General features: G+C 40.2%; 1 protein-coding gene across 3 annotated transcripts in view; it reads right to left on the bottom strand.

Moving 5' to 3' along the window:
• Positions 1-25,833, bottom strand: part of kiaa0825 (KIAA0825 ortholog) — a 324,821-nt gene that overhangs the window by 279,164 nt on the left and 19,824 nt on the right. For all 3 annotated transcript variants that reach the window (XM_073066385.1, XM_073066405.1, XM_073066395.1), the window contains exons 3-5: positions 23,717-23,882; positions 18,393-19,077; positions 4,708-4,878 (exon numbers count right to left, since the gene is read on the bottom strand). In XM_073066385.1, the coding sequence (XP_072922486.1) occupies positions 4,708-4,878; positions 18,393-19,077; positions 23,717-23,882 (1,022 nt within the window). The remainder of the gene's footprint in view (positions 1-4,707; positions 4,879-18,392; positions 19,078-23,716; positions 23,883-25,833) is intronic.

Raw genomic sequence — 25,833 nt, 5'->3', positions numbered from 1 at the left:
TTATCAATCAATATATTCTCTACCGTATATCTATAGAAGTTTGTCAAAGTTTTAGATGTCATGCTGAATCTTCACATGCGCATAATGGGCTGCCAGCGACGGTGGTGGAGGTGGATACAATAGGGTCTTTTAAGAGACACCTAGATAGGTACATGGAGCTTAGAAAAATAGGGCTACAGGTAACCCTTGGTAACCCTACATGTTCAGCACAGCATTGTGAACCAAAGGATGTGTATTGTGCTGTAGGTTTTCTATGTTTCACAAACTCCTAAGGAAGTAGAGGTGCTGCCATGCTTTCTTTGTAATTACACTTAAGTGCTGGTAATTACCACACTAAAGGTCATTGATGTTATTCATTCTTGACAAAGCAGGGATCGGAGCTGAGTCTGTTGTTGGTCATATATATCAATGATCTGGATGATAATGTGATTAACTAGATTAGCAAATTTACGAATCATACCAAGACTGGGGGTTCAAAGGTTCATTTATTATCAAAGTATACAACTCTGAAAGTCTTCTCCAGAAAGCCACAACATTCTTTGGGGGAATGGGCAAAGAAGTGGCAAATGAATTACAATGTCGGAAAGTGTACGGTCATGCACTTTGGTAGAAGAAATAAACGGGCAGACTATTATTTAAATGGTGAGAGAATTCAAAGTTCTGAGATGCAACGGGACTTGGGAGTCCACGTGCAGGATACCCTTAAGGTTAACCTCCAGGTTGAGTCGGTGGTGAAGAACGCAAATGCAATGTTGGCATTCATTTCTAGAGGAGTAGAGTATAGGAGCAGGGATGTGATGTTGAGGCTCTATAAGGCACTGGTAAGACCTCACTTGGAGTACTGTGTGCAGTTTTGGGCTCCTTATTTAAGAAAGGATGTGCTGACGTTGGAGACAGTTCAGAGAAGATTCACTAGAATGATTCTGGGAATGAGAGGGTTAACATATGAGGAACGTTTGACTGCTCTTGGACTGTACTCCTTGGAGTTTAGAAGAATGAGGGGGGACCTCATAGAAACATTTCGAATGTTGAATGGCATGGACGGAGTGGATGTGGGAAAGTTGTTTCCCATGGTGGGGGAGTCTAGTACAAGAGGACATGACTTGAGGTTTGCAGGGCGCCCATTCAGAACAGAGATGCGAAAAAAATTTTTTAGCCAGAGGATGGTGAATCTATGGAATTTGTTGCCACGGGCGGCAGTGGAGGCCAAGTCATTGGGTGTATTTAAGGCAGAGATTGATAGGTTTCTGAGTAGTCAGGGCATCAAAGGTTATGGTGAGAAGGCAGGGGAATGGGACTAAAGGGGAGATTGGATCAGCTCATTACGAAATGGCGGAGCAGACTCGACGGGCCGAATGGCCGACTTCTGCTCCTTTGTCTTCTGGTGAAAACTGAGAAAGAACTGCAGCATGATTTTCAACCCCAAAATTCCCTCTCTACACATAAAAAAATGAACAAAAACAGAAAAGGCATATTGACCCCCAAATCTGCCTCCCGCACATAGAAAAATGAGAAAGATCTAGTGAAAAACACAGAATGCTGTATATAAAACCATAAGACTGAAAAAAAAGTCCACATTCAAAGAATTCAGAAAACCTGGGTAATCTTCTCTGGGCACAGTGGCAGACTCTCTCCTTTCTGTCAGCAGGGTGATCTCACCAGTGATCAAAGGGCAGTCTCCCCTCTTAAGCAGCAGAACGATCCCACCAGCAAACAAAAAAAACAGGCAGCCAACTCTCACTTTCCACGTTCGGCTTGATAAATCAATCTCCCTTGTTGCTTTAATTAACGAACAATGGAAGCTTTAATTGGCTAAATGGAGTCGAACACTGGTTTGCACCCCTTCCTGCAGCCTTCTTGCCATGAGGTTCATGCACGCTGCCTCTGTTTTCTGGATTTCTCTTGAAGACTGCAGAGTGCTGAAGCACTCAAATGATCTCCAAACTGTAAATTACAGGCTCTATCATTTCCAGAATCACATTCAAGATGAAAAACAAATGGAAATGACATAAAAGAAGTGAAATATATGGTTTCATGGTCTTTCCTAAAGATGTCGAGCGTGGGAGCATTGTACGCAGGTGTCACCTTGGTGTAGTGGACAGCAAGGAAGACTATCATAACTTGCAGTGGGATTGGGACCAGCTGGAAAAATGGGCTGAAAAATGGCCGAAGGAAGTTAATTCAGACAAGTGTGAGGTGTTGCACTTAAGTTGGACCAACCAGGGTAGGTCTTTCACGGTTAATGGTAGAGCACTGAGGAATGTTGTAGAACAAAGGGATCTGGGAATACAGGCCTATAATTCATTGAAAATGGTGTCACAAGTAGAAAGGGTGATAAAGAAAGCTTTTGGCACAATGACCTTCACAGATCAAAAGTATTGAGTACAAGAGAATGGATGTTATGTTGAAGTTGCACAAGACATTGCTGAGCCCTAATTTTGAGTACGGTATGCAATTTTGGTCACCTACATACAGGAAAGATGTAATTAAGGTCAAATGAGTAAAAGAAAATTTACAAGGATGTTGCTGTGATTGGAGGACCTGTGTTATAAGGAAAGATTGAATAGGTTAGGACTTTATTCCTTGGAGCATAGAAGATTAAGGGGAGATTTGAGAGAGGTATACAAAAAGGAGTATAGCAAAGTAAATTCAAGCAGGGTTTTTCCACTGAGGTTGGGTGGCACTGCAACTAGAGGTCATGGGTTAAGGGTAAAAGGTGATAAGTTTAAGGGGAACATGAAGGTAAACTTCTTCACTCAGAAGGTTGTGAGAGAGTGTATTGAGCTACCAACTCAATTTCATCATTGAAAAGAAGTTTGGATAACAACAAGGAATGCAGGGATATAGAGGGCTATGGTCCGGGTGCAGCTCAATGGGACTAGGTAGTTTAAATGGTTCAGCATGGACTAGATAGGCCAAAAATGCCTGTTTCTGTACTTCTCTATTACTCTGATTCCATGTACAAATAGCAGTCCTATTTTCAATCTGAGTTATCTTTAGAAATAAAGAATCTAAAGAAATAAGGTTTCTTTATTGTCTTTATTGCCTAACTTTATTGTCTTTCAATTTTAAACAGTGAGGCTGATTTTTCTGTTCAGATTCGGGAACATTTTCCTTCCACATATATACTGAAACATACAATGAAATGTATCATTTGTGTTAACAATCAACATAACCTCAGCATGTGCTGGGAGCAGCCAGCAAGTGTTGTCACACATTCTGGCATCAAAATAGCATGTCCACAATGCTCAGAAACAGCAACAACAACAAAACAAACCTCTTCCTCCTCACATCCCCCCCCCCCCTACCACCCATCCATTCACTCTCACACACAGGCACATATCTAACTCCAGTACAGGCGCAGGGGTGTCAAACTCATTTTAGGTCACGGGCCGGATTGAGCAAAATGCAGCTTCATGCGGGCCGGATCAGTCGGACGCATGCGAACACAGCTTTCGTTGCCTCCGTTTTTTCAGCCTGCTCTCATGTGTCTCAGTCTCTGCTATAACTACAAAGTGTTTCACTTTACAAATTCCGTTTCTTATGAAGAAGACTGCCGAATAAACACTAAAAACCCTGAAAACCTGGTACCTGAATAAACTCAGCATTAGCCATATCATATGCCATAGGCGCTTCGATTACTGGGGCCAGCTTTAATAGTAATTAGATATTATCTCACGGGCCAAAGATAACTCCACCGCGGGCCGGATTTGGCCCGCGGGCCTTGAGTTTGACATATATGCTCTAGAGCCTACTGAATGAAAATGACAACTGAGGGGCAAAGTTGTGCCACATATAAAGTTGCCAATGCTGGAGGAAGTTAGCAGGTCAGGCAGCTTCTATAGAGGGGAATAAACAGTCAATGTTTCGGGTCTAAACATCAGGACTGGAAAAGAAGGGGGGGGGGGGGGTGCGGGAAGAGCCGGAATAAGAAAGTGGGAAGGAGGACAAGCTGAAAAGTGATAGGTGAAATGGTGAAATCAGCTAGGTGGGGGGAGGGGGAAGATGAAGCAAGTAGCATGCAGGTGATAGGTGGAAAAGGTGCTTCTCACTGCATCCTCCCTTCCCCACCACCTACCTTCCATGGAATTGAATGCTACTGGAGTCAATGCTGTCTTAGTAAATACAAGGCTACAAAGGTTCTATGGGATCAATACTGAGTCCCTCATATGTCAACAATACAAACTTAAAATAAATTTGTCATGCTTATAAGCATTGTCTGTGTTACATACTTCAGGAAGATCTCACTCTGCACCATACCTCACTCCCTCATACCAACCCACAATGGCATGGATGTGAAAGGTCGAGGTACGCAAAGGGAACTGCTCTCTCGAGTATATAAGAATAGCTTGATTCCGTATTTTGATTGAAAATGAAATCAATCATTCTTAATGGGCACCATGGTAGCATCGTGGTTAGCATGCCATGGCAGCTCAGGGCATTCTGGAGATTAGAGTTCAATTCTATCGCCACCTGTCAAGAGTGTGTATGCTCTCCCCGTGAATTGCATGGGTATCCTCCAGCTGCTCCGGTTACATCTCACAGTTTGAAGACATACGTTAGTAGGTTAATTAGTCATTGCAAATTGTCCTGTGATTAGGCTAGTATTAAATAGGTGGTTTGCTGGGTGGTGCAGCTCGTTTGGTCAGAAACACCTGTTACGCGCTATATATCTAAATAAATAAAATACTAATAGATAAGACATACCTTGAACTTTTCTGTCTTGCTGTTTAAAAGTGTTTTCCAAAAAGACCTCTGAAAGGACTTCCTTCATTCTTTGTTCCATATGAAGAAGAATTTTTAACAGTTGGGAAAGATTTCTAAGCTGATGTGCGGTGAGATCTAAGTTTCTTATCTGCTTAGTCTGTTCCTTGGTAACTGACAAAATAAAGAAAGATTAAATTCTTAAATTATTACACTTAACTACAAAGCTAAAGATTAGTTTTATTTCTCACATGTACATCGAAACAAAGAATGAACTGTGTCATTTGTATCAAGTCAAATTAGCCAGGATTTCACTGGATGCAACCAGTAAGTGTTACCATGCCAACATAGCATGCCCACAATTTACTAGCCCTAAATGCACATCTTTGGAATGTTGGAGGAAACCTATGCAGTCATGGGGAGAACATACAACTCTTTAAAGACAGCAGCAGGATTTGAAAACAGTAAGTACTGCCACTGTAAAGTGATCACTAACCACTACGGCATTATGCTATACCGTACATGATAAATATAGCCTACATATATTTTGTAGAATTCTCCAATATATACTGTACTCCACCAGACATTAACTAGACTTAAATCGCATACAGTTATGTGAAGCTGTTGAATGTGACTCTCACTTCCATAGGTGGGATGAAACAGGAATGGGACTGCTTTCCATAGGTGGAATGAAACAGGAATGGGACTGCTTTCCATAGGTGGGATGAAACAGGAATGGGACTGCTTTCCATAGGTGGGATGAAACAGGAATGGGACTGCCTGCCATAGGTGGGATGAAACAGGAATGGGACTGCCTGCCATAGGTGGGATGAAACAGGAATCCCACTGCCTTCCATAGGAGGGATGGAACAGGAATGGTACTGCCTGCCATAGGTGGGATGAAACAGGAATGGGACTGCCTTCCATAGGTGGGATGAAACAGGAATGGGACTGCCTGCCATAGGTGGGATGTAACAGGAATGACACTGCCTTCCATAGGTGGGATGAAACAGGAATGGGACTGCCTGCCATAGGTGGGATGAAACAGGAATGGGACTGCCTGCCATAGGTGGGATGAAACAGGAATGGGACTGCCTTCCATAGGTGGGATGAAACAGGAATCCCACTGCCTTCCATAGGTGGGATGGAAAAGGAATGGTACTGCCTGCCATAGGTGGGATGAAACAGGAATCCCACTGCCTTCCATAGGTGGGATGAAACAGGAATGGTACTGCCTGCCATAGGTGGGATGAAACAGGAATCCCACTGCCTTCCATAGGTGGGATGGAAAAGGAATGGTACTGCCTGCCATAGGTGGGATGAAACAGGAATCCCACTGCCTGCCATAGGTGGGATGAAACAGGAATGGGACTGCCTGCCATAGGTGGGATGAAACAGGAATGACACTGCTTTCCATAGGTAGGATGGAAAAGGAATGGGACTGCTTTCCATAGGTGGGATGAAACAGGAATGGGACTGCTTTCCATAGGTGGGATGAAACAGGAATGGTACTGCCTGCCATAGGTGGGATGAAACAGGAATGACACAGCCTGCCATAGGTGGGATGAAACAGGAATGGGACTGCCTGCCATAGGTGGGATGAAACAGGAATGACACTGCCTGCCACAGGTGGGATGAAACAGGAATGGGACTGCTTTCCATAGGTGGGATGAAACAGGAATCCCACTGCCTTCCACAGGTGGGATGGAAAAGGAATGGTACTGCTTTCCATAGGTGGGATGAAACAGGAATGGGACTGCCTGCCATAGGTGGGATGAAACAGGAATGGGACTGCTTTCCATAGGTGGGATGAAACAGGAATGGGACTGCCTTCCATAGGTGGAATGAAACAGGAATGGGACGGCCTGCCATAGGTGGAATGAAACAGGAATGACACTGCCTGCCATAGGTGGGATGAAACAGGAATGGGACTGCTTTTCATAGGTGGGATGAAACAGGAATGGGACTGCCTGCCATAGGTGGGATGAAACAGGAATGGGACTGCCTGCCATAGGTGGAATGAAACAGGAATGACACTGCCTGCCATAGGTGGGATGAAACAGGAATCCTACTGCTTTTCATAGGTGGGATGAAACAGGAATCCCACTGCCTTCCATAGGTGGGATGAAACAGGAATGGTACTGCCTGCCATAGGTGGGATGAAACAGGAATGGGACTGCCTTCCATAGGTGGGATGAAACAGGAATGGCACTGCCTGCCATAGGTGGGATGAAACAGGAATGGGACTGCTTTCCATAGGTGGGATGAAACAGGAATGACACTGCCTGCCATAGGTGGGATGAAACAGGAATGGTACTGCCTGCAGCAATTGGCAGATTTCAGTGAACAAATACAATGAAAACCTTAGAGATTGAAAAAGACATATTCAGGAATAGGAAGAACAAAGTGGGTTACAAAGTTAACAAAGCATTTCCATTTTTTATAAGACATGTTAGACTACTTTGGAAAGTTGATCAAGAAATTGATCTGCAGCATTAAAATCTCACTAGAGCATCATTACTTGGTACTCAGTAACGTTTTGAAGAAGACAGAATAAATTACTGACATCAGTTATGTAGTTAGCATACACTATAATAATATACCCTATCTCTTACCGAACCCATGGATTCAGTCTAGGAGGACAAATGCATTTACTTTGGTATTTTATTATCCACAGCTTCCTATCAGAAGAATGAACTCCAGGTTCTATATTAATTGTATGCAAGCTTGGAGCTGGTTCACCATACTACATGTTATTTTATATAGGCTTTCATATAATCCTTACAACAGCCAAGCATCTCTAAAGTGCATGACTACCTGCCTTCATTTGTATGGAACTCTGTTGCATCCTTCATCTGTGGAATTAGTGTTATGGAGTTCCTCCAGCAAATTGGTGTGAAAGCAAGAACAACTGATATGTTTAAATACTACTTTGTGCTAGGTTCATGCACAAACTTTAGGTGAAAACAGCACTGGGATAAAACATCTTAAGTCCATTGTGCATCATTACTGTGGTAGTTTATCAAGCATTACCAAATTTCTTGTTATCTCTGTTGGGGTAAATGTGCAGAAAACAATACTGATTATGCATTATTTACTCAGTAAAATGTTAAATAACTATTTAAAATATTATTTTGCATTCAGGTAATAAGATTTTTCAATAATTCTTAAAATCTTGAAATATGTTAAATGTTCAACAAGCAAATATTCTTGTTATTCTGTGCTATTTTTTATTCAATTCACTTTTTCATTGAACTTTCTTGTCAAGAGTTCCTACAGATAATTTTAATTAGTGGTTCCAGTAGTGAAGTACTTTCAAATTACAGTATAAAATACAACTACATAACTTTTAGATTTCATTTTATTTTCTACTACAGTATTAAGTAGCCAGATGTTTAAAACTCATATGGTACAGGAAAAGGCCTTTTGACCCACTGTGTTCCTACCAACTACCAAGAACTCATTTGCATTAATCCCATTTTATCCTCCCAAAATTCTGATAAAACCCCTTCCTGATTATACCACTGACCGAGATGTTTGGGTCCATTTATAGTGGCTATTAACTTGCCAATGCATACATTTTTTGATGAGACTGGAGCATGTGGTAGAAGGGGAAAATATCAATTTTGTACAGACAGCACAGGGAGTTAGGAGTGACTTGAACCTGAGTGAATTGTGCTTGCTTATGTACCTGCAAGATTTGGTCCTTCCACTGCTTCCTACCATCCAGGGACCTAAAGTGACTTCCCTGGTAAAGCAGTTCTCCCAATGTACTGTATGTGGTAATTGCAGTGTGCCTTCCTCCACAAAAATGACAATGAGCTTCTGCTAGCCCAGATCAGAGGACTGTTGGCAGCCTATTTCTCAGTAGGGGTGATGGGTTTAAGAAGAAGCATTAATTTATCAATTTTCACATCTTTGGGATTTTGGTGGAACCCCACACCATTACAGGAAGAATATGTGGAGCACATGTAGACAGCTCCAATGATGATTGAGTCTAGGTCACTGAAGCCATGGAGCAGCAGCTTTACCAGCTCTAATACTGTGCTGCCTATAGTGACACAGCTATTCTTGGTAATGCTCACTTAATACTCCTGTGTACTGTATTATTCAGCTGGCAACTGTCATCCACTTTTCTTGTTTCATTCTGCTCTGCACATCTTTGTCATCCAGGGAGCTGTGTATTTTGCTGCTCTCTCTTTTGCCCTTGTATTAAACAGTAGCCACTTCAGAATCACAGAACTGAAATGGAAAGAGTTCATTTTCAACCTTAAGGTGCTGCCTAACAGGATGATTTCATCCTCTTAGGCAGCATCTTATTACACATCCACAAATCATCAGATGCTCTAGACAAATCTTTTAGTACAGATATTTCCTACTTTGATTAAATTTTCATTCTAAACCAGCGAATAGGAGATATTAGAGAAATCAGCTTTGTCCATCAAGAAGCATCAACAGGTTTTATTCATTTGCTGCTCTGAAGATGAACAAATAGGTAACAAAATGCAATGAATTATAATAACTTCAAAGGAACGTATGAAAGCTTTAATTCAACAGGTTCCAAATACTCAACAATACTACATTTCATAATGTTAAATTTGTTACATATAGAGTATATACCAAATCACAACACGACCAGCAAAACAAAGGAAAGGCCCAGAGGAACACTCCATTTGTATGGTCTTCTCAAAGTCACCAGTCCTTATTTGGAAACACTCCACCATCCCTTTATGGATCTATATATTAGACTTCACTACCTGACAATATTGTTTTATTATCTTGCCTAGAAACAATGTGTAGTATTGGAAATGGATTACCAACATCATCTTATGGGCAAGTCTGCAGTAATTGCTGGCTTTGCTAAAACTTATATAAAACTTTGCTATAGAGTATATTTTGCCCATTTAAGGTCACAATGTCTAGCTATTAATTGATACATTCCATGCATAATAGTTAATTGCCTCTTTTTAAAACTATTTTTTACCACTACCTGATCATTTTTAGATTTACTAGGTCTAATTTTAATATTTAGTGAGTTTTGCGCAAGCGGTTGATGAGAAGAATGCAAAATACATTTTATGACCTAAATTCAATGCCAGTGATGTTTAACTTCTATGCTGTAACTATGTTCTGAACTGACAAAAAAATCTTCAACTGGTTGGTGGTGGGGTGGAGGTGGAAACTTGGCACAACATATGCTCAAAGAAATTATTTCTTGCAAGTAACTAGGGCAGAGTTTTCCCCGTCTTTTCTATTCTGGCTGTTCATCAGAAAGAAGGCTCATGGGCCTCCAGAGATACAGCTTGATTTGCTGAGTATTTTCAGTATTTTCTATAATGATGCAGTGCTGACCACAATTAGCAGCATCAGGTGATGGATCAAATTCAAATTCCATGACATGGAAGGGTTAAACCACTTATTCTATTCCAACCAAGTTTCCCCCGGTTGATTTTGACTATCTTTGTCTTAATCTTTATTGTGTCATCTTGCTATCTTTTAATGATGCCAGATAATCACATTTGTTGTCTTATAAAAGGTCAGAATACTGGTTTATTATTATCTTCATGATTCAGAGATGTGACCAAATGTGGAGATAAAAAAGAAGAAATTCCTAAACAACAGAATGCACAAAATGCTGGAGGAATGCAGCAGGTCAAGCAGCATCTACGGAAGGCAAAAAACAGTTGACGTTTCTGGTCAAGACACTTCATCAAATTCCTAAACCCCAATTTTTTGAGTATCGTTTGAAAATTCAGATACTGGTTAAAGAACTCTCAAAACTCATGAACATTTGCCTGGGAATCAGATTTTCAATGTTATTGTTTATTTGTTGGGTATATACTGTGTAACATAATAGAAGAAATTTAAGGATTTAAAACTGAGAGATTGAGTGACTTTCTTACAAAGAAGATTGGATTTTAAAAGATTTTCTTTATTAAATTCATGTTCTTATATTAATACTTACTGTAAGTTCTCAAAATTTAAGCAATTTGTTTTAATTAGCAACATACATAAAATTTAAATTATACAGATATAGATGTTCCAAACCCTTCATCTATAAATGTGCTCTTGAAAATTCTGATCACATTGATGTCTTCTGTATATTATTCTAAAACAAACATTATTTATACTGGATGACTGATCATGAATGGTTTAAAGGGGAAAATCCCTTAACATTTGTAATTTAACTGGCACTAAGTGCCATCTAAAGAACAGAACAGATGGTGTTGCAAAAGTAAACAATCATCAGATGGCTTGCTGCCAGATTCCAAGAAATATTAGACCTGAACTGAAGTGCAATTCCCCTATGGACTATACTTATTGCCACTTCATTTTCTATCACTTTATCCACAGTATCCTTTGCAGAACAAGCCTATTTCCAGCCTCTTTCTTATTACCCCTGTGGCTCTGCAATACCATTAACAGCCTTTGGTAGAAGGAATTATGTGTCCGCCATGGTCTAAAGCCAATTATTATACATTTTATTCAGGAGGATGTCCTAATCTTCTGGGAATTTGTAATCATGAAATGATTTACCTCTGATTTAATTTTCCTGCACAAATTTATTGTCAAACATGCTGGCTGAACCCAGCTGCATGAGGTAAGTTACTGTATTTTAAAAATTAAACTCCAAATCTTTAAGTAGCAATACATGGGACTGGGGAATCATGTTGCTTTTTGCATACTCAAATTCTATTGGCAATTTGATTTGATTCACTTCTTTCATGTATTCCTTATATTTCAAATAACACCATAAAAGAATGCTCAATGTAGCAGAAAAAAAACTACGGATACATTTTAGTCTTGGAACTGTATTCCTTTTCCTTTATGAGATTCTAAGGATACATCAGAAACCTTTAGCTTTATCATTTGCCCTTTCAAAACAACCATCATGATCTTGAGCTTTAAAAGCGGAGTTACATCCATTCCAAGCTCTGCCAGTTACCAAGATAGTTCTACTGATGACCACCACTCTGAAGTTTTTAGTATATTCTATCTAATAGCTCTAGGTTCATTACTGTGTATTCAAGAGCAGATAAAAATTTCCAATAACTTCCAATGATTGTGGTCTTGCAGATCTATTCTCTTTGAATTTATTGTTTTAAAATTCTTCATAAGCTCCTCTCATTTTCAGCTGATAAAGTTCTATTCTTAGACAACCTATCCTCTTCATCCCAACAAGGCAGCATTCTGAATTCTACTTACTATTTATGATGGATCTGATGCATTAATATGAGACTTCTAAATTGTAATGTAGGTGTAAGTCAGTGTAATAATAAATTAGCAAGAATGTGCTGGAGCTGAATTAAAGTCAACCAGTTTCTCATGACTTCTCCCCACAAAACCGTGTATACTTTCATTTTAAGAAAAATCATTTGTGGAACATGGTCATCATTGGAAAAACATTTATTACCTATGTATAGGATGAAAGATGAACTGGTGTTCAGATCAGTGCTCCGTGAGACTACTCACTTCAGCGCTGAAGTAACTCTGAAGCTGTGGCCAGCAGCCATCCGTATACACCTCAGCTCTGTGGCTATGGCCTGCAGCCATCAGGCTCCTGGACTGGCTTCCCTCACATTAGAGCTGAACTAGCTCCATGGCTGTGCACTCTGTGGTTCATGCTCTGTGTGTTATTTGTTTACATTTTTATTGTTTGCACCATTTGTTCTTTTTTTTCTGCACAATGGGTACTTGATGGTCTTTTTTGCATAGAAAGAAAGCCTGTCAAAGACCAACCTTTATTGTGTGTTTTTTTAAATGGATTCTATTGACGAATCTCAAGGTTACATAAGGTATACATACTGTGATATTAAATATACTTTAAACTTTGAATTTTTTAATGGCCCTTGAACAGATAGTGGCATAGTACCTTCTTAAACAATGCAGTCCTTCTGACAAAAGCAGCATCGCCATATTGTTGGGCAAAGAATTCCAGGATTCAATCACAATAATGATGAAAGAACAGGATCATATTTACAAGTCATGATGGTTTTGACTTGGGAGGAATATTTGTAGGTAGTAGTGCTCCCTTACTGCCTTGTGGATCTTGGTGGTGTTTTAGATGAACACCTCCATTCAGTCTAAGATTCCATTTGCTGGTCACTTTAATTCTTCATACTGATTCCATTCTGACCGCCAGCTTTGGCCTCTCTTACCTCATACATTATTCCAAACTTGATCAATGAGCAATATCTCATCTTCCAACCAGACATAGTCCAAAGAACTTAGCAACAAATTCAAAACTCCTGCAATATCTACAAACGTGGATGAAATTTCAGAGTGCAATAACAATTCTTTCCAGATTCATTGTCAACTAAACTGCATAACTGAAGCTGCAGTTTTTTGCCCATGAAGTTCAATACAAGAATCTCATGCAAATATCAAACCCAGGAAACAACAAAACTAGAAGACTGCACAAGGGTGAAGGTTAAAATGCTGGGAAGGATATTAGGGAAAAACCTCAGCCATCTCCTAATATTCAATTCAGATTATAACATCTGAGACGTGATGACTAAAGAGTAATATTAAGTCATTTTGTAACAAGAGTGTTGAAGATTTTTGCAAAGCTATTTCCCCCAATCTGGTGGTACATTATGATATAGCTGGAACATTCCATAATTTCAATAGTATTTTTCTCATTATGTACACCTACAGATCCCACATACTAAATTATGAAAGTAAAGTGAGGTAATAAACAGTTATACATTTAACATCAATATTTTTAAATATTAAAATAATTTCTTGAACAACAAAAATTTCATGTCAGACTTCAAAACAGTTACAGATAAACTATAGTGCAATGAAGTTTGTAACATAACTTCTATGAAAATTATTCAGTTAGGTTAACAAGATACTTGGAAGAGTAAATACTACTCATTTAATCTCTGCTGGTTTATGCCCTGGAAGGCACCATTTTGATTTTTCTTGTTCACAGATAGAACTTAAAATGGTTATATCTTTTTCTATTTCTATACTAGGTCTTTTGACAACAAAAGTATAAAGGATTTTATAAGTGCAAATCTTGCAAAAATGTGAACTTGAACGGTTTGTCTCAGGCCTCTCCTCAAATGCATAAAGAAAAACATTGCACCAGACTACCTGATAACCACTATTAAAATTGAAATAATCTAATGAACACCTCTAATCACCAGCTCTTTTTAATATGCTAAAATTGTGTCTTTATTGAAGTCACCTTCATAAGTGCATTTTCATGTCTAATTTTATTTAGAGATATAGTGTGAAGGCCCATCAAGTCTGCTCCGCCATTCATTCATGGCTGATCTTTTTTTCCCCCCTCCTCAGCCCCACTCCCAGGCTTTCTGCCATAACCTTTGATGCTGTGTCCAATCAAAAACCTATTAACCTCTGCTTTAAATACACCGAACAACCTGGTAACCACAGCTGCCCGTGGTTATAAATTCTCCAAGTTCACCCCCTTCTGGCTGAAGAAATTTCTCCACATCTCTATCTTAAATGGATACCCTTCTATCCTGAGACTGTGCCCTCTTGTCCGAGAACCCCTCCTCCCACACCATGTGAAACATCCTATTCACGTCTACACTATCTAGGCTTTTCAACATTCAAAACATTTGAAAGAGATCCCTTCATCCTTCTAAATCCCAGCAAGTACAGACCCAGAGCTATCAAATGTTCCTCATATGATAACCTTTTCATTCCTGAAATCATCCTTGTGAACCTCCTCTGAACTCTCTCCAATGCCAGCACAATTTTTCTTAGATGAGGAGCCCAAAACTATTCACAATACACTAGGTGAGGCCTCACTGGTGCCTTAAAAGCCTCGGCATTACATCCTGCTCTTGTATTCTATACCTCCTGAAATAAATGCTAACATTTGAATAGCACTGCCCAGCAACCTCAGCCAACCCCCAATTTAACCCTAACCTAATCATGGGACATTTCACAAAGAAAGCTGAAGAAAAATATTCTTAAATTAGCAATTTAAAGGAGTGTAGATTAAGATTGGATGATATAGACAGGAAAGAGGGTAGGACAGGACATAGGAGGGATAGACAGGAAAGAAAAGGAGGTGGGGTAGCATTGCTGGTTAGAGAGGAGATTAATGCAATAGAAAGGAAGGACATTAGCCTGGAGGATGTGGAATCGATATGGGTAGAGCTGCATAACACTAAGGGGCAGAAAACGCTGGTGGGAGTTGTGTACAGGCCACCTAACAGTAGTAGTGAGGTTGGGGATGGTATTAAACAGGAAATTAGAGATGCATGCAATAAAGGAACAGTAGTTATAATGGGTGACTTCAATCTACATATAGATTGGGTGAACCAAATTGGTAAGGGTGCTGAGGAAGAGGATTTCTTGGAATGTATGCGGGATGGTTTTCTGAACCAACATGTCGAGGAACCAACTACAGAGCAGGCCATTCTAGATTGGCTATTGAGCAATGAGGAAGGGTTAGTTAGCAATCTTGTCGTGCGAGGCCCCTTGAGTAAGAGTGACCATAATATGGTGGAATTCTTCATTAAGATAGAGGGTGACATAGTTAATTCAGAAACAAAGGTTCTGAACTTAAAGAAGGGTAACTTTGAAGGTATGAGACATGAATTAGCTAAGATAGACTGGCAAATGATACTTAAAGGGTTGACGGTGGATATGCAATGGCAAGCATTTAAAGATCACATGGATGAACTACAACAATTGTTCATCCCAGTTTGGCAAAAGAATAAACCAGGGAAGGTAGTGCACCTGCGGCTGACAAGGGAAATTAGGGATAGTATCAAGTCCAAAGAAGAAACATATAAATTAGCAAAAAAAAGCGGCACACCTGAGGACTGGGAGAAATTCAGAGACCAGCAGAGGAGGACAAAGGGCTTAATTAGGAAAGGGAAAAAAGATTATGAGAGAAAGCTGGCAGGGAACATAAAAACTTGACTGTAAAAGCTTTTATAGATACATGAAAAGAAAAAGATTGGTCAAGACAAATGTAGGTCCTTTACAGTCAGAAACAGGTGAATTGATCATAGGGAACAAAGATGTGGCAGACCAATTGAATAACTACTTTGGTTCTGTCTTCACTAAGGAGGACATAAATAATCTTACGGAAATAGTAAGGGACTGAGGGTCTAGTGAGATGGAGGAACTGAGGAAAATACATGTTAGTAGGGAAGTGGTGTTAGGTAAATTGACGGGATTAAAGGCAGATAAATCCCCAGGGCCAGATGGTCTGCATCCCAGAGTGCTTAAGGAAGTAGCCCAAGAAATAGTGGATGCATTAGTGATAATTTTTCAAAACTCCTTAGATTCTGGATTAGTTCTTGAGGATTGGAGGGTGGCTAATGTAACCCCACTTTTTAAAAAAGGAGGGAGAGAGAAACCGGGGAATTATAGACTGGTTAGTCTGACATCAGTGGTGGGGAAAATGCTAGAGTTGGTTATCAAAGATGTGATAACAGCACATTTGGAAAGAGGTGAAATCATCGGACAAAGGAAAATCAAAGGACAAAGGACAAAGGAAATTTGTGAAAGGAAAATCATGTCTGACGAATCTTATAGAATTTTTTGAAAATGTAACTAGTAGAGTGGATTGGGGAGAGCCAGTGGATGTGGTATATTTAGATTTTCAAAAGGCTTTTGACAAGGTCCCACACAGGAGGTTAGTGTGCAAACTTAAAGCACACGGTATTGGGGATATGGTATTGATGTGGATAGAGAATTGGTTGGCAGACAGGAAGCAAAGAGTGGGAGTAAACGGGACCTTTTCAGAATGGCAGGCAGTGACTAGTGGGGTACCGCAAGGCTCAGTGCTGGGACCCCAGTTGTTTACAACATATATATTAATGATTTAGACGAGGGAATTAAATGCAGCATCTCCAAGTTTGCGGATGACACGAAGCTGGGCGGCGGTGTTAGCTGTGAGGAGGATGCTAAGAGGATGCAGGGTGACTTGGATAGGTTAGGTGAGTGGGCAAATTCATGGCAGTTGCAATTTAATGTGGATAAATGTGGTGTTATCCACTTTGGTTGCAAGAACAGGAAAACAGATTATTATCTGAACGGTGGCCGATTAGGAAAAGGGAGATGCAACGAGACCTGGGTGTCATTGTACACCAGTCATTGAAGGTGGGCATGCAGGTACAGCAGGCGGTGAAAAAGGCAAATGGTATGTTGGCATTCATAGCAAAAGGATTTGAGTACAGGAACAGAGAGGTTCTACTGCAGTTGTACAAGGCCTTGGTGAGACCGCACCTAGAATACTGTGTGCAGTTTTGGTCCCCTAATCTTAGGAAAGACATTCCTGCCATAGAGGGAGTACAGAGAAGGTTCACCAGATTGATTCCTGGGATGGCAGGACTTTCATATGAAGAAAGACTGGATTGATTGGGCTTATACTCACTGGAATTTAGAAGACTGAGGGGGGATCTTATTGAAACGTATAAAATTCTAAAGGGATTGGACAGGCTAGATGCAGGAAGATTGTTTCCGATATTGGGAAAGTCCAGAACGAGGGGTCACAGTTTAAGGATAAAGGGGCAGCCTTTTAGGACCGAGATGAGGAAAAACTTCTTCACACAGAGAGTGGTGAATCTGTGGAATTCTCTGCCACAGGAAACAGTTGAGGCCGGTTCATTGGCTATATTTAAGAGGAAGTTAGATATGGCCCTTGTGGCTAAAGGGATCAGGGGGTATGGAGAGAAAGCAGGTACAGGGTTCTGAGTTGGATGATCAGCCATGATCATACTGAATGGCGGTGCAGGCTCGAAGGGCCGAATGGCCTACTCCTGCACATATTTTCTATGTTTCTATATTCGAACAATTGAAATACTAAAATAATACTTATGATCTGATTGGTAATCAATAAGAATTTTGATAGCTGTTACTTGCAGCATTATAGAAAGTACAGGGTTATAAATATTATCCTAACCTTAACAGTGCTAATCCTTAAAATTAATAATATTGTGCTGCTTAAAAGGAAAAAGGGAAAAATAGGTAAAGTTACCGTATGAGGAACATCTGGCAGCTCTTGGGCTGTATTCCCTGGAGTTCAGTAAAATGAGGGGGGGATCTCACAGAAACATTCAGAGTGTTAAAAGGCCTGAACAGATTAGATATGGCAAAGTTATTTCCCATGGTAGGCAATTCTGGGACTTCAGGATTAAAGGACGTCCTTTTAGAACTGAGATGCACAGAAATTACTTCAGTCAGAAGGTGGTAAATCTGTGGAATTTGTTACCACAAGTGGCTGTGGAGGCCAAGACAGTGGGTGTATTTAAGGCAGAGATAGATAGGTTCTTGATTAGCCAGGGCATCAAAGGATATGGGGTGAAAGCAGGGGAGTGGGAATGACTGAAAGAACTGGATCAGTCCATAATTGAATGGCAGAGCAAACTCGATGGGCTAAATGGCCTACTTTTGCTCTTATATCTTATGGCCTTACAGCATCTTTTATATCCACCTCAGCAAGCGTTACCTCCTATATCTTCAGTCAAAAGACCAATGTCTTTGTCACTGTAGCATTTTCCCAATATTCCATTGATGGAACATGTTCAAGCACACAAGTGGATTTTTCAACCCAAAACACTGTGAATGTTACATCTGAGCCAAAGCTGATGATGTAATTTTTATTTAAATTATTAAAATAATAATGTGCATAACCATTAAACATATCAAAGCTCTTTCTACTAAAATAAATAGCAACAGAAAGCACTGACCCACAGAGTGTACTGTTCCCTTTTGCTTGTTTAAACATTTGTTTGCCTTTGTCCCATGTAGCTTTGTCGAATGTAGTGCATTTTTCTTCAACTGCTGCTCACAAAACTTGTCAATCAAAATGTAAAGTTCGCTTGCAATATTTTGTAGGTATGTTTCATTAATAAATTTCAGTACTTTAGTCTCCTCCACAAGTGTTCGTAAAGCATATAAATCTTGTCTCATCATGTTTAATAACAAAGGAATGATGTTTTCAAATCCATGAACCATTTTTTCAAAACTGATCTCATTGCCGTTGATCAGGACTTTATTCTGTAGCAGATCTTGTACAGACTGGAACTGGATATTTTGATATCTGGTTATAATTTCTGTTTCTGGATACAAAAATAGAAGTTGCCGAAGACACTGAGTTTTGAGTTGAAAGGTTGTAAGCATATCAGTTATTTCTTGACAATTTTGAAGCTTATCAAAGATGAACCGACGAAGATACAATCTCACATCATCCCACAAGGACAGGGCATCAAGAAAACCACTGTCTTCAACAGCATGAATTGACGTTGTGGAAGGAAGGTGAAATGATGCTCCACATGAAGTCAGTGGAAAGACTACACCACACTCATCAGAGAGCTCCAAAAGCAGCTGCAAGATAATTTCCTCCAGACCTTTCTCAGTTTTCAGAAAATGAAGCTTGTAGCACAGGAAAAAAGATAATTAGTAAACTTGGAACAAATACTCAACAGAACTGACATAATTTGTAACTAATTCTACAGTTCAAAAATACATACTGTATCTTGTATTGCATATGATTTTTTAAAGATTCCTCTGACTGCATGGGGAAAACCAGTTTTAAAGAATATTCTAAGAAAAAAAAGTTGTCCTGCAATAAATCTGAATTGTAGTTTACAACTAAGAGTCAAGTTTTGTGTTATTTCCCAAATGCTACTCTGAAATAGCAGAATAAAATGACCTTTCAGGAAATTCATTCGGCATATATGGAATATTTGATGAAACATTTCAATACAATTATTCACCCACTTTACGTTTTTGTTTCAGCTATTCTGTCCCTTTTTCCCCTCAATGCTTCCGAGAATAGTAAATCCTGGAATTTTCTGCCCCAGGATAGTGGAGGCTATATCATTAGATATATTACAATAGATAATGTGAAATATCAAGGAACTGAAAATTATAGGGGATTCCCACAGAAGTTGAAGCTAGCATAATTTTTCTATATTCACAGTTAATAGAGGGCAGGCTTGAAGAATCTTGTGAGCTACTCATGACCCTGTTTTCTTGTAATCTTTCTCAGAATAAGTGAACAGACAGTTCAGTTTTAAACTTCACAAATGCTGTTCTAAACTAAGCATCAGGACAGTATCTTAGCTGTTGATTTTCTTTTCAGTAGAGGAGTTACTAACTTCTGCTTATAACACAAGTTCCATTTTGTTTCAATAGCTCAAAGTTCATGTGTACAAGAAGCTATCTGATGGTCTTTGAACACCCCTAAAGTTATATCAGGATGCTTAGCCTAACACCTGCAGGAACAAGTTTTTTTCATAAATGGGGGTCAAAGAACAAGAGTGTTGAGGGAAAACCCCAACAGTGTGTCTGAAGTGCATCACCCACATCATATATTGCTACACAATAACAGCTTTTTACCGTTACTTGATGCACGTTAGGTCTCTGCACATAAAGGTAAGGGGCCAAATGTCAACTGAAGTCATCTCTTCAGAAAGGCCTGCAGAGTGGAACAAGCCCTTGGGTCTAACCTCAAAGTTAATTTACTTGAAAGTTCTAGACAGCAAAATGTCCTCTCTCCTGATCTTAAATTTAGATTAAAATAATCTGCCATTAAAGACTGAATGCAGCTTTTGTATAAGGAATATGACAAGAAAGCCTGTCAAATGATTGGAGCAGGAGGCAGGGATTCAGATTTCTGGATCATTGGGACCTCTTTTGGGGCAGGTGTGACCTGTACAAAGGGGACGGGTTGCACTTGAATCCGAGGGGGACCAATATCCTGGCGGGGAGGTTTGCTAAGGCTACTGGGGAGAGTTTAAACTTAGATTGTTGGGGGGTGGGAACCAAACTGAAGAGACTGGTGAAGAGGCAGTTGGCTCACAAATAGAGAAAGCTTGTAGACAGTGCGAGAGGCACGATAGGCAGGTGATAGAGAAGGGAGGCGCTCAGACCGAAAGTTTGAGATGTGTCTATTTTAATGCAAGGAGTTTTGTGAACAAAGCAGATGAGCTAAGAGCGTGGATCAGTACTTGGAGATATGATGTGGTGGCCATTACAGAGACTTGGATGGCTCAGAGACAGGAATGGTTACTTCAAGTACTGGGTTTTAGATGTTTCAGTAAGGACAGGGAGGGAGGCAGAAGAGGTGGGGGCATGGCAATGTTGATCAGAGATCGTGTCACAGGTGCAGAAAAGGTGGACGCCATGGAGGGATTGTCTACAGAGTCTCTATGGGTGGAGGTTAGGAACAGGAAGTGGGTCAATAATTTTACTGGGTGGTTTTATATAGGCCGCCCAATAGTAACAGGGATACCAAGCAGCAGATAGGGAAACAGATCCTGCAAAGGTGTAATAATAACTGAGTTGTCGTGATGGGAGATTTTAATTTCCCAAATATTGATTGGCATCTTCCTAAAGCAAGGGAATTAGATGGGGTGGAGTTGGTTAAGTGTGTTCAGGAAGGTTTCTTGACACAATATGTAGATAAGCCTACAAGAGGAGAGGCTGTACTTAATTTGGTATTGGGAAACGAACCTGGTCAGGTGTCAGATCTCTCAGTGGGAGAGTATTTCTGAGATCGTGATCATAATTCTATCTCCTTTACAATAGCATTGGAGAGAGATAGGAACAGACAAGTTAGAAAAGTGCTTAATTGGAGTAAGGGGAATTATGAGGCTATCAAGCAGGAAATTGGAGGCTTAATTTGGAAAGAGATGTTCTCAAGGACAACTACAGAAGAAATGCAGCAAATATTCAGGGGATATTTGTGTAGAGTTCTGTATAGGTACATTCCAATGAGAAAGGGAAGTTATGGTAGGGTACCGGGACCATGGTGTACAAAGTCTGTAATAAATCTTGTCAAGAAGAAAAGGAAAGTTTACAAAAGGTTCAGAGAGCTAGGTAATGTTAAAGATCTAGAAGACTATAAGGCTACTAGGAAGGAGCTTAAGAAGGAAATTAGGAGAGCCAGAAGGAGCCATGAGAAGGCCTTCGTGGGCAGAATTAAGGAAAACCCCAAGGCATTCTACAAGTATGTGAAGAGCAAGAGCATAAGACGTGGAAGAATATGTCCTATCAAGTGTGACAGTGGGAAAGTGTGCATGGAACTGGAGGAAACAGCAGAGGTACTTTATGAATACTTTACCTCAGTGTTCACTATGGAAAAGGAACTTCGTGATTGCAGTGATGACTTGCAGCAGACTGAAAAGCTTGAGCATTTAGATATTAAGAAGGAGGATGTGCTGGAGCTTTTGGAAAGCATCAAGTTGGATAAGTCGCCGGGACCGGATGAAATATACCCCAAGCTACTTGTGGGAGGTGAGGGAGGAGATTGCTGAGCTTCTAGCAATGATCTTTGCATCATCAATGGGGACGGGAGAGGTTCCGGAGGATTGGAAGGTTGCAGATGTTTTCCTTTATTCAAGAAAGGGAGTAAAGATAGCCCAGGAAGTTGTCGACCAGTGAGTCTTACCTCAGTGGTTGGTAAGCTGATGGAGAAGATCCTGACGGGCAGGATTTATGAACATTTGGAGAGGTATAATATGATTAGGAGCAGTCAGCATGGCTTTGTCAAAGGCAGGTTATGCCTTACGAGCCTGGTTGAATTTTTTTGAGGATGTGACTAAACATATTGATGAGGGAAGAGCAGTAGATGTAGTGTATATGGATTTCAGCAAGGCATTTGATAAGGTACCCCATACAAGGCTTATTGAGAAAGTAAGGAGGCATGGGATCCAAGGGGACATTGCTTTGTGGATCGAGAACTGGCTTGCCCACAGAAGGCAAAGAGTGGTTGTAGACGGGTCATATTCTGCATGGATGTCGGTCACCAGTGCAGTGCCTCAGGGATCTGATCTGGGATCCTTACTCTTCATGATTTTTATAAATGACCTGTATGAGGAAGTGGAGGGATAGGTTAGTAAGTTTGCTGATGACACAAAGGTTGGAGATGTTGTGGATAGTGTGAGGGCTGTCAGATGTTACAGCACGACATTTATAGGATGCAAAACTGGACTGAGAAGTGGCAGATGGAGTTCAACCCAGATAAGTGTGAAGTGGTTTATTTTGGAAGGTCAAATATAATGGCAGAATGTAGCATTAATGGTAAGACTCTTGGCAGTGTGGAGGATCAGCGGGATCTTGGGGTCCAAGTCCATAGGACTCACAAAGCAGCTGCACAGGTTGACTCTGTGGTTAAGAAGGCGTATGGTGGATTGGCCTTCATCAATCATGGAATTGAATTTAGGAGCCGAGAGGTAATGTTGCAGCTATATAGGACCCTAGTCAGACCCCACTTGGAGTACTGTGCTCAGTTCTGGTCGCTTCACTACAGGAAAGATGTGGAAGCCATAGAAAGGGTGCAGAGGAAACTTACAAGGATGTTGCCTGGATTGGGGAGCATGCCTTATGAGAATAGGTTGAGTGAACTCAGCCTTTTCTCCTTGGAGTGACGGAGAATGAGAGGTGACCTGATGGAGATGTATAAGATGATGAGACGCATTGATCGTGTGAATAGTCAGAGGCTTTTTCCCAGGGATGAAATGGTTGCCACAAGAGGACACAGGTTTAAAGTGCTGGGGAGTAGGTACAGAGGAGATGTCAGGGGTAAGTTTTTTTACTCAGAGAGTGGTGAGTGCGTGGAATGGGCTGCCAGCAACAATGGTGGAGGCAGATTCAATAGGGTCTTTTAAGAGACTTTTAGATAGGTAAATGAAACTTAGTAAAATAGAGGGCTATAGGTAAGCCTAGCAATTTCTAAGGTAGGGACATGTCCGGCACAAGTTTGTGGGCTGAAGGGCCTGTATTGTGCTGTAGGTTTTCTATGTTTCTATGAAAGAGGTGGAATGGGATCAACGAAGAGCTGATTAAGATCCAGCATTGATATGTCAAATTACTCTTTTCATTCTTTATGATTCTCAGAAAGAGCAGTCAGAAAGTGCTGCCCAACTCCAATAATAGATAACAAAAAAAGTTGGAAATTAGGTACTTTCCCCAAGTTTAAACTTCATAGTTTTGCAAACTGAGACAAGAGTAACGTTAAATCAAATGCTTTTACTATGTTTTACAGCTCTATAATAAAATGATTTACCAGTGCTTTCAGAAATTCTGTCAATTGATTACGTGGAGTTGTGAACAGTTTGGTAGAGGAAGTATTGGAACTGTTTAACCATTGCAAGCTGTCAGTATTCTGCAGCTTCTGATCTGCATAGAGCTTATCAAAATCTGTCTGCAGTTCCTTCACAGTCTCCTCAATACTGAAAAACAGAAAGGAGAAAATAAACAATATAAATCAAATAAAGTATCAAAAAATCAATCAATTTATACAGAGGTAAAAATACCCTCAAACAAGCAAAATAGAATAAAGCTTTATATATAGATTGTCCTTGCAATGAAATCCATTGAAATATCTTCATATACCCCACTCTAGTATTTTGCTGAGAAGCCATTCTGGATCTGTTAAGATCTACATTTTAAAAAAATTCCACACTATTGTTTTTCCTGTATCTCTTGAAGAGGCTAAATTTATATTCCTGGTTAATATTTCCTGCCTGCCTTAGCAAGCAGCATAATTCAATTAAATCACTTGTCATGTAATTCTCCTCAATGTTGCAGAAATTACACCCAAAAAAATCTGTAGGACTCTTAACCTCGTGTAAGTGCCAAGACTTTTTGGGGTAGGGCAGTATCAGGAAAGTGTTCTCTTACTTGTATATAATACAAAGGGATCCATTTGGATGACCATCAAAATTTCAGTTGATAACAGACAATGCATTACTGGAGAACCAATTAAACAGTGCTCTTCCAGCATTGTTGGTTGACTGTAAATTTATCTAGAACATAGACAGTAGAGCATAGGAATGGGCCATTTGGCCCATAATGCTGTGCCAAACCAGCTAAAAAGCAATTCACAAACATGCAAACACTAATCCCTCCTACCTATTTAATGACCTTCCCTCCTGCATCACTGCCTGGTATGGAAACTGTACCTCCCTTAACCGCAGGACTCTGCAGAGAGTGGTGCAGATAGCCAAGTGCATCTGTAGTTGTGAACTTACCATGATTCAGGACATTTACAAGGACAGGTGTGTAAAAGGGGCCTGTAGGATCATCAGAGACCCATGTCACCCCAACCACAATCTATTCCAGCTGCTACCTTTTGGGAAATGGTAGTGCAGCATAAAAGGCAGAGCCAATAGGCTCTGGTACAACTTCTTCCACCAGGCCATCAGACTAATTAACTCACGCTGATTTGAGTGTACTCTATATTACATTGATTGTTCTATTTATTGTAAATTATTCTAAATTACTGTGATTGTACATTGCACATTTAGACAGAAATGTAATGTAAAGATTTTTACTCCTCATGTATGTGAAGGATGTAAGAAATGAAGTCAATTCAGTTCCATTCAATCCAATTCCATCTTCCTTACATCCATGTGCCTAACTAAATGTTTTTTAAAAGTCAGGCATCCATTACTTCCTGAGTAAAAAATTTACTCCTCGTATCCTCCTTGAACCTACCCCATCTCACCTTCAATGCATGCCCTCTAGTAGTAAACACTTCAACCGTGGGAAACAGATACTGGGATATGATGCAATCCCAATTGTTGACTTATCCTTTAATCTCAGCGCTGTCAGCTATACCATTGTCATTAAGTTTTGGTTGCAGATGTACATGCCCTTCAATGCTTTATGACACAGCAAACTGGACAACAAAGTGGCTCAACTAGATACATTGAATTCCAGTGAATTGGGCCATCAGTTAATTAGGACAGCTGCTTATTTGGGAAAACTCTAAAAGAACAAAAACAAATAGAGAGAATAGCCAGGATTCCCTTTGGTTTAATTGGAACACTATGTCACTTAATTGGTACAGCAGACTGTTGCCAAACAATTTCTAACTAGTATCAGTCACATGCATTTGTGCCTGCCACGCACACAATATGTTGGAGGAGCTCAGCGGGTAAGGCAGATCTATGGAAATGAATAAACAGTTGAAGTTTCAAACCAAGCTCATTCATTGGGACAGGAAAGGAAGGGGGAGGAAGCTAGAATAAGTAGATGGGAGAATGTATGCCATTTCTTTACTTGCTGATATTGATTTCCCAGTCTTAAACACTCTAGAGATCCCACCCACACTACCTATATCACTATCTATAGAAACTTTCTGGTCCCTTTGATACGACCTGCACATTTTCCAGCAAA

The sequence above is a fragment of the Hemitrygon akajei genome, chromosome 2, assembly GCF_048418815.1.
Source record: "Hemitrygon akajei chromosome 2, sHemAka1.3, whole genome shotgun sequence".
Classification (NCBI taxonomy): Eukaryota; Metazoa; Chordata; class Chondrichthyes; order Myliobatiformes; family Dasyatidae; genus Hemitrygon; species Hemitrygon akajei.
The sequence above is the reverse complement of the archived record's forward strand: the minus strand, read 5'-3'. Positions and strand labels throughout refer to the sequence as shown.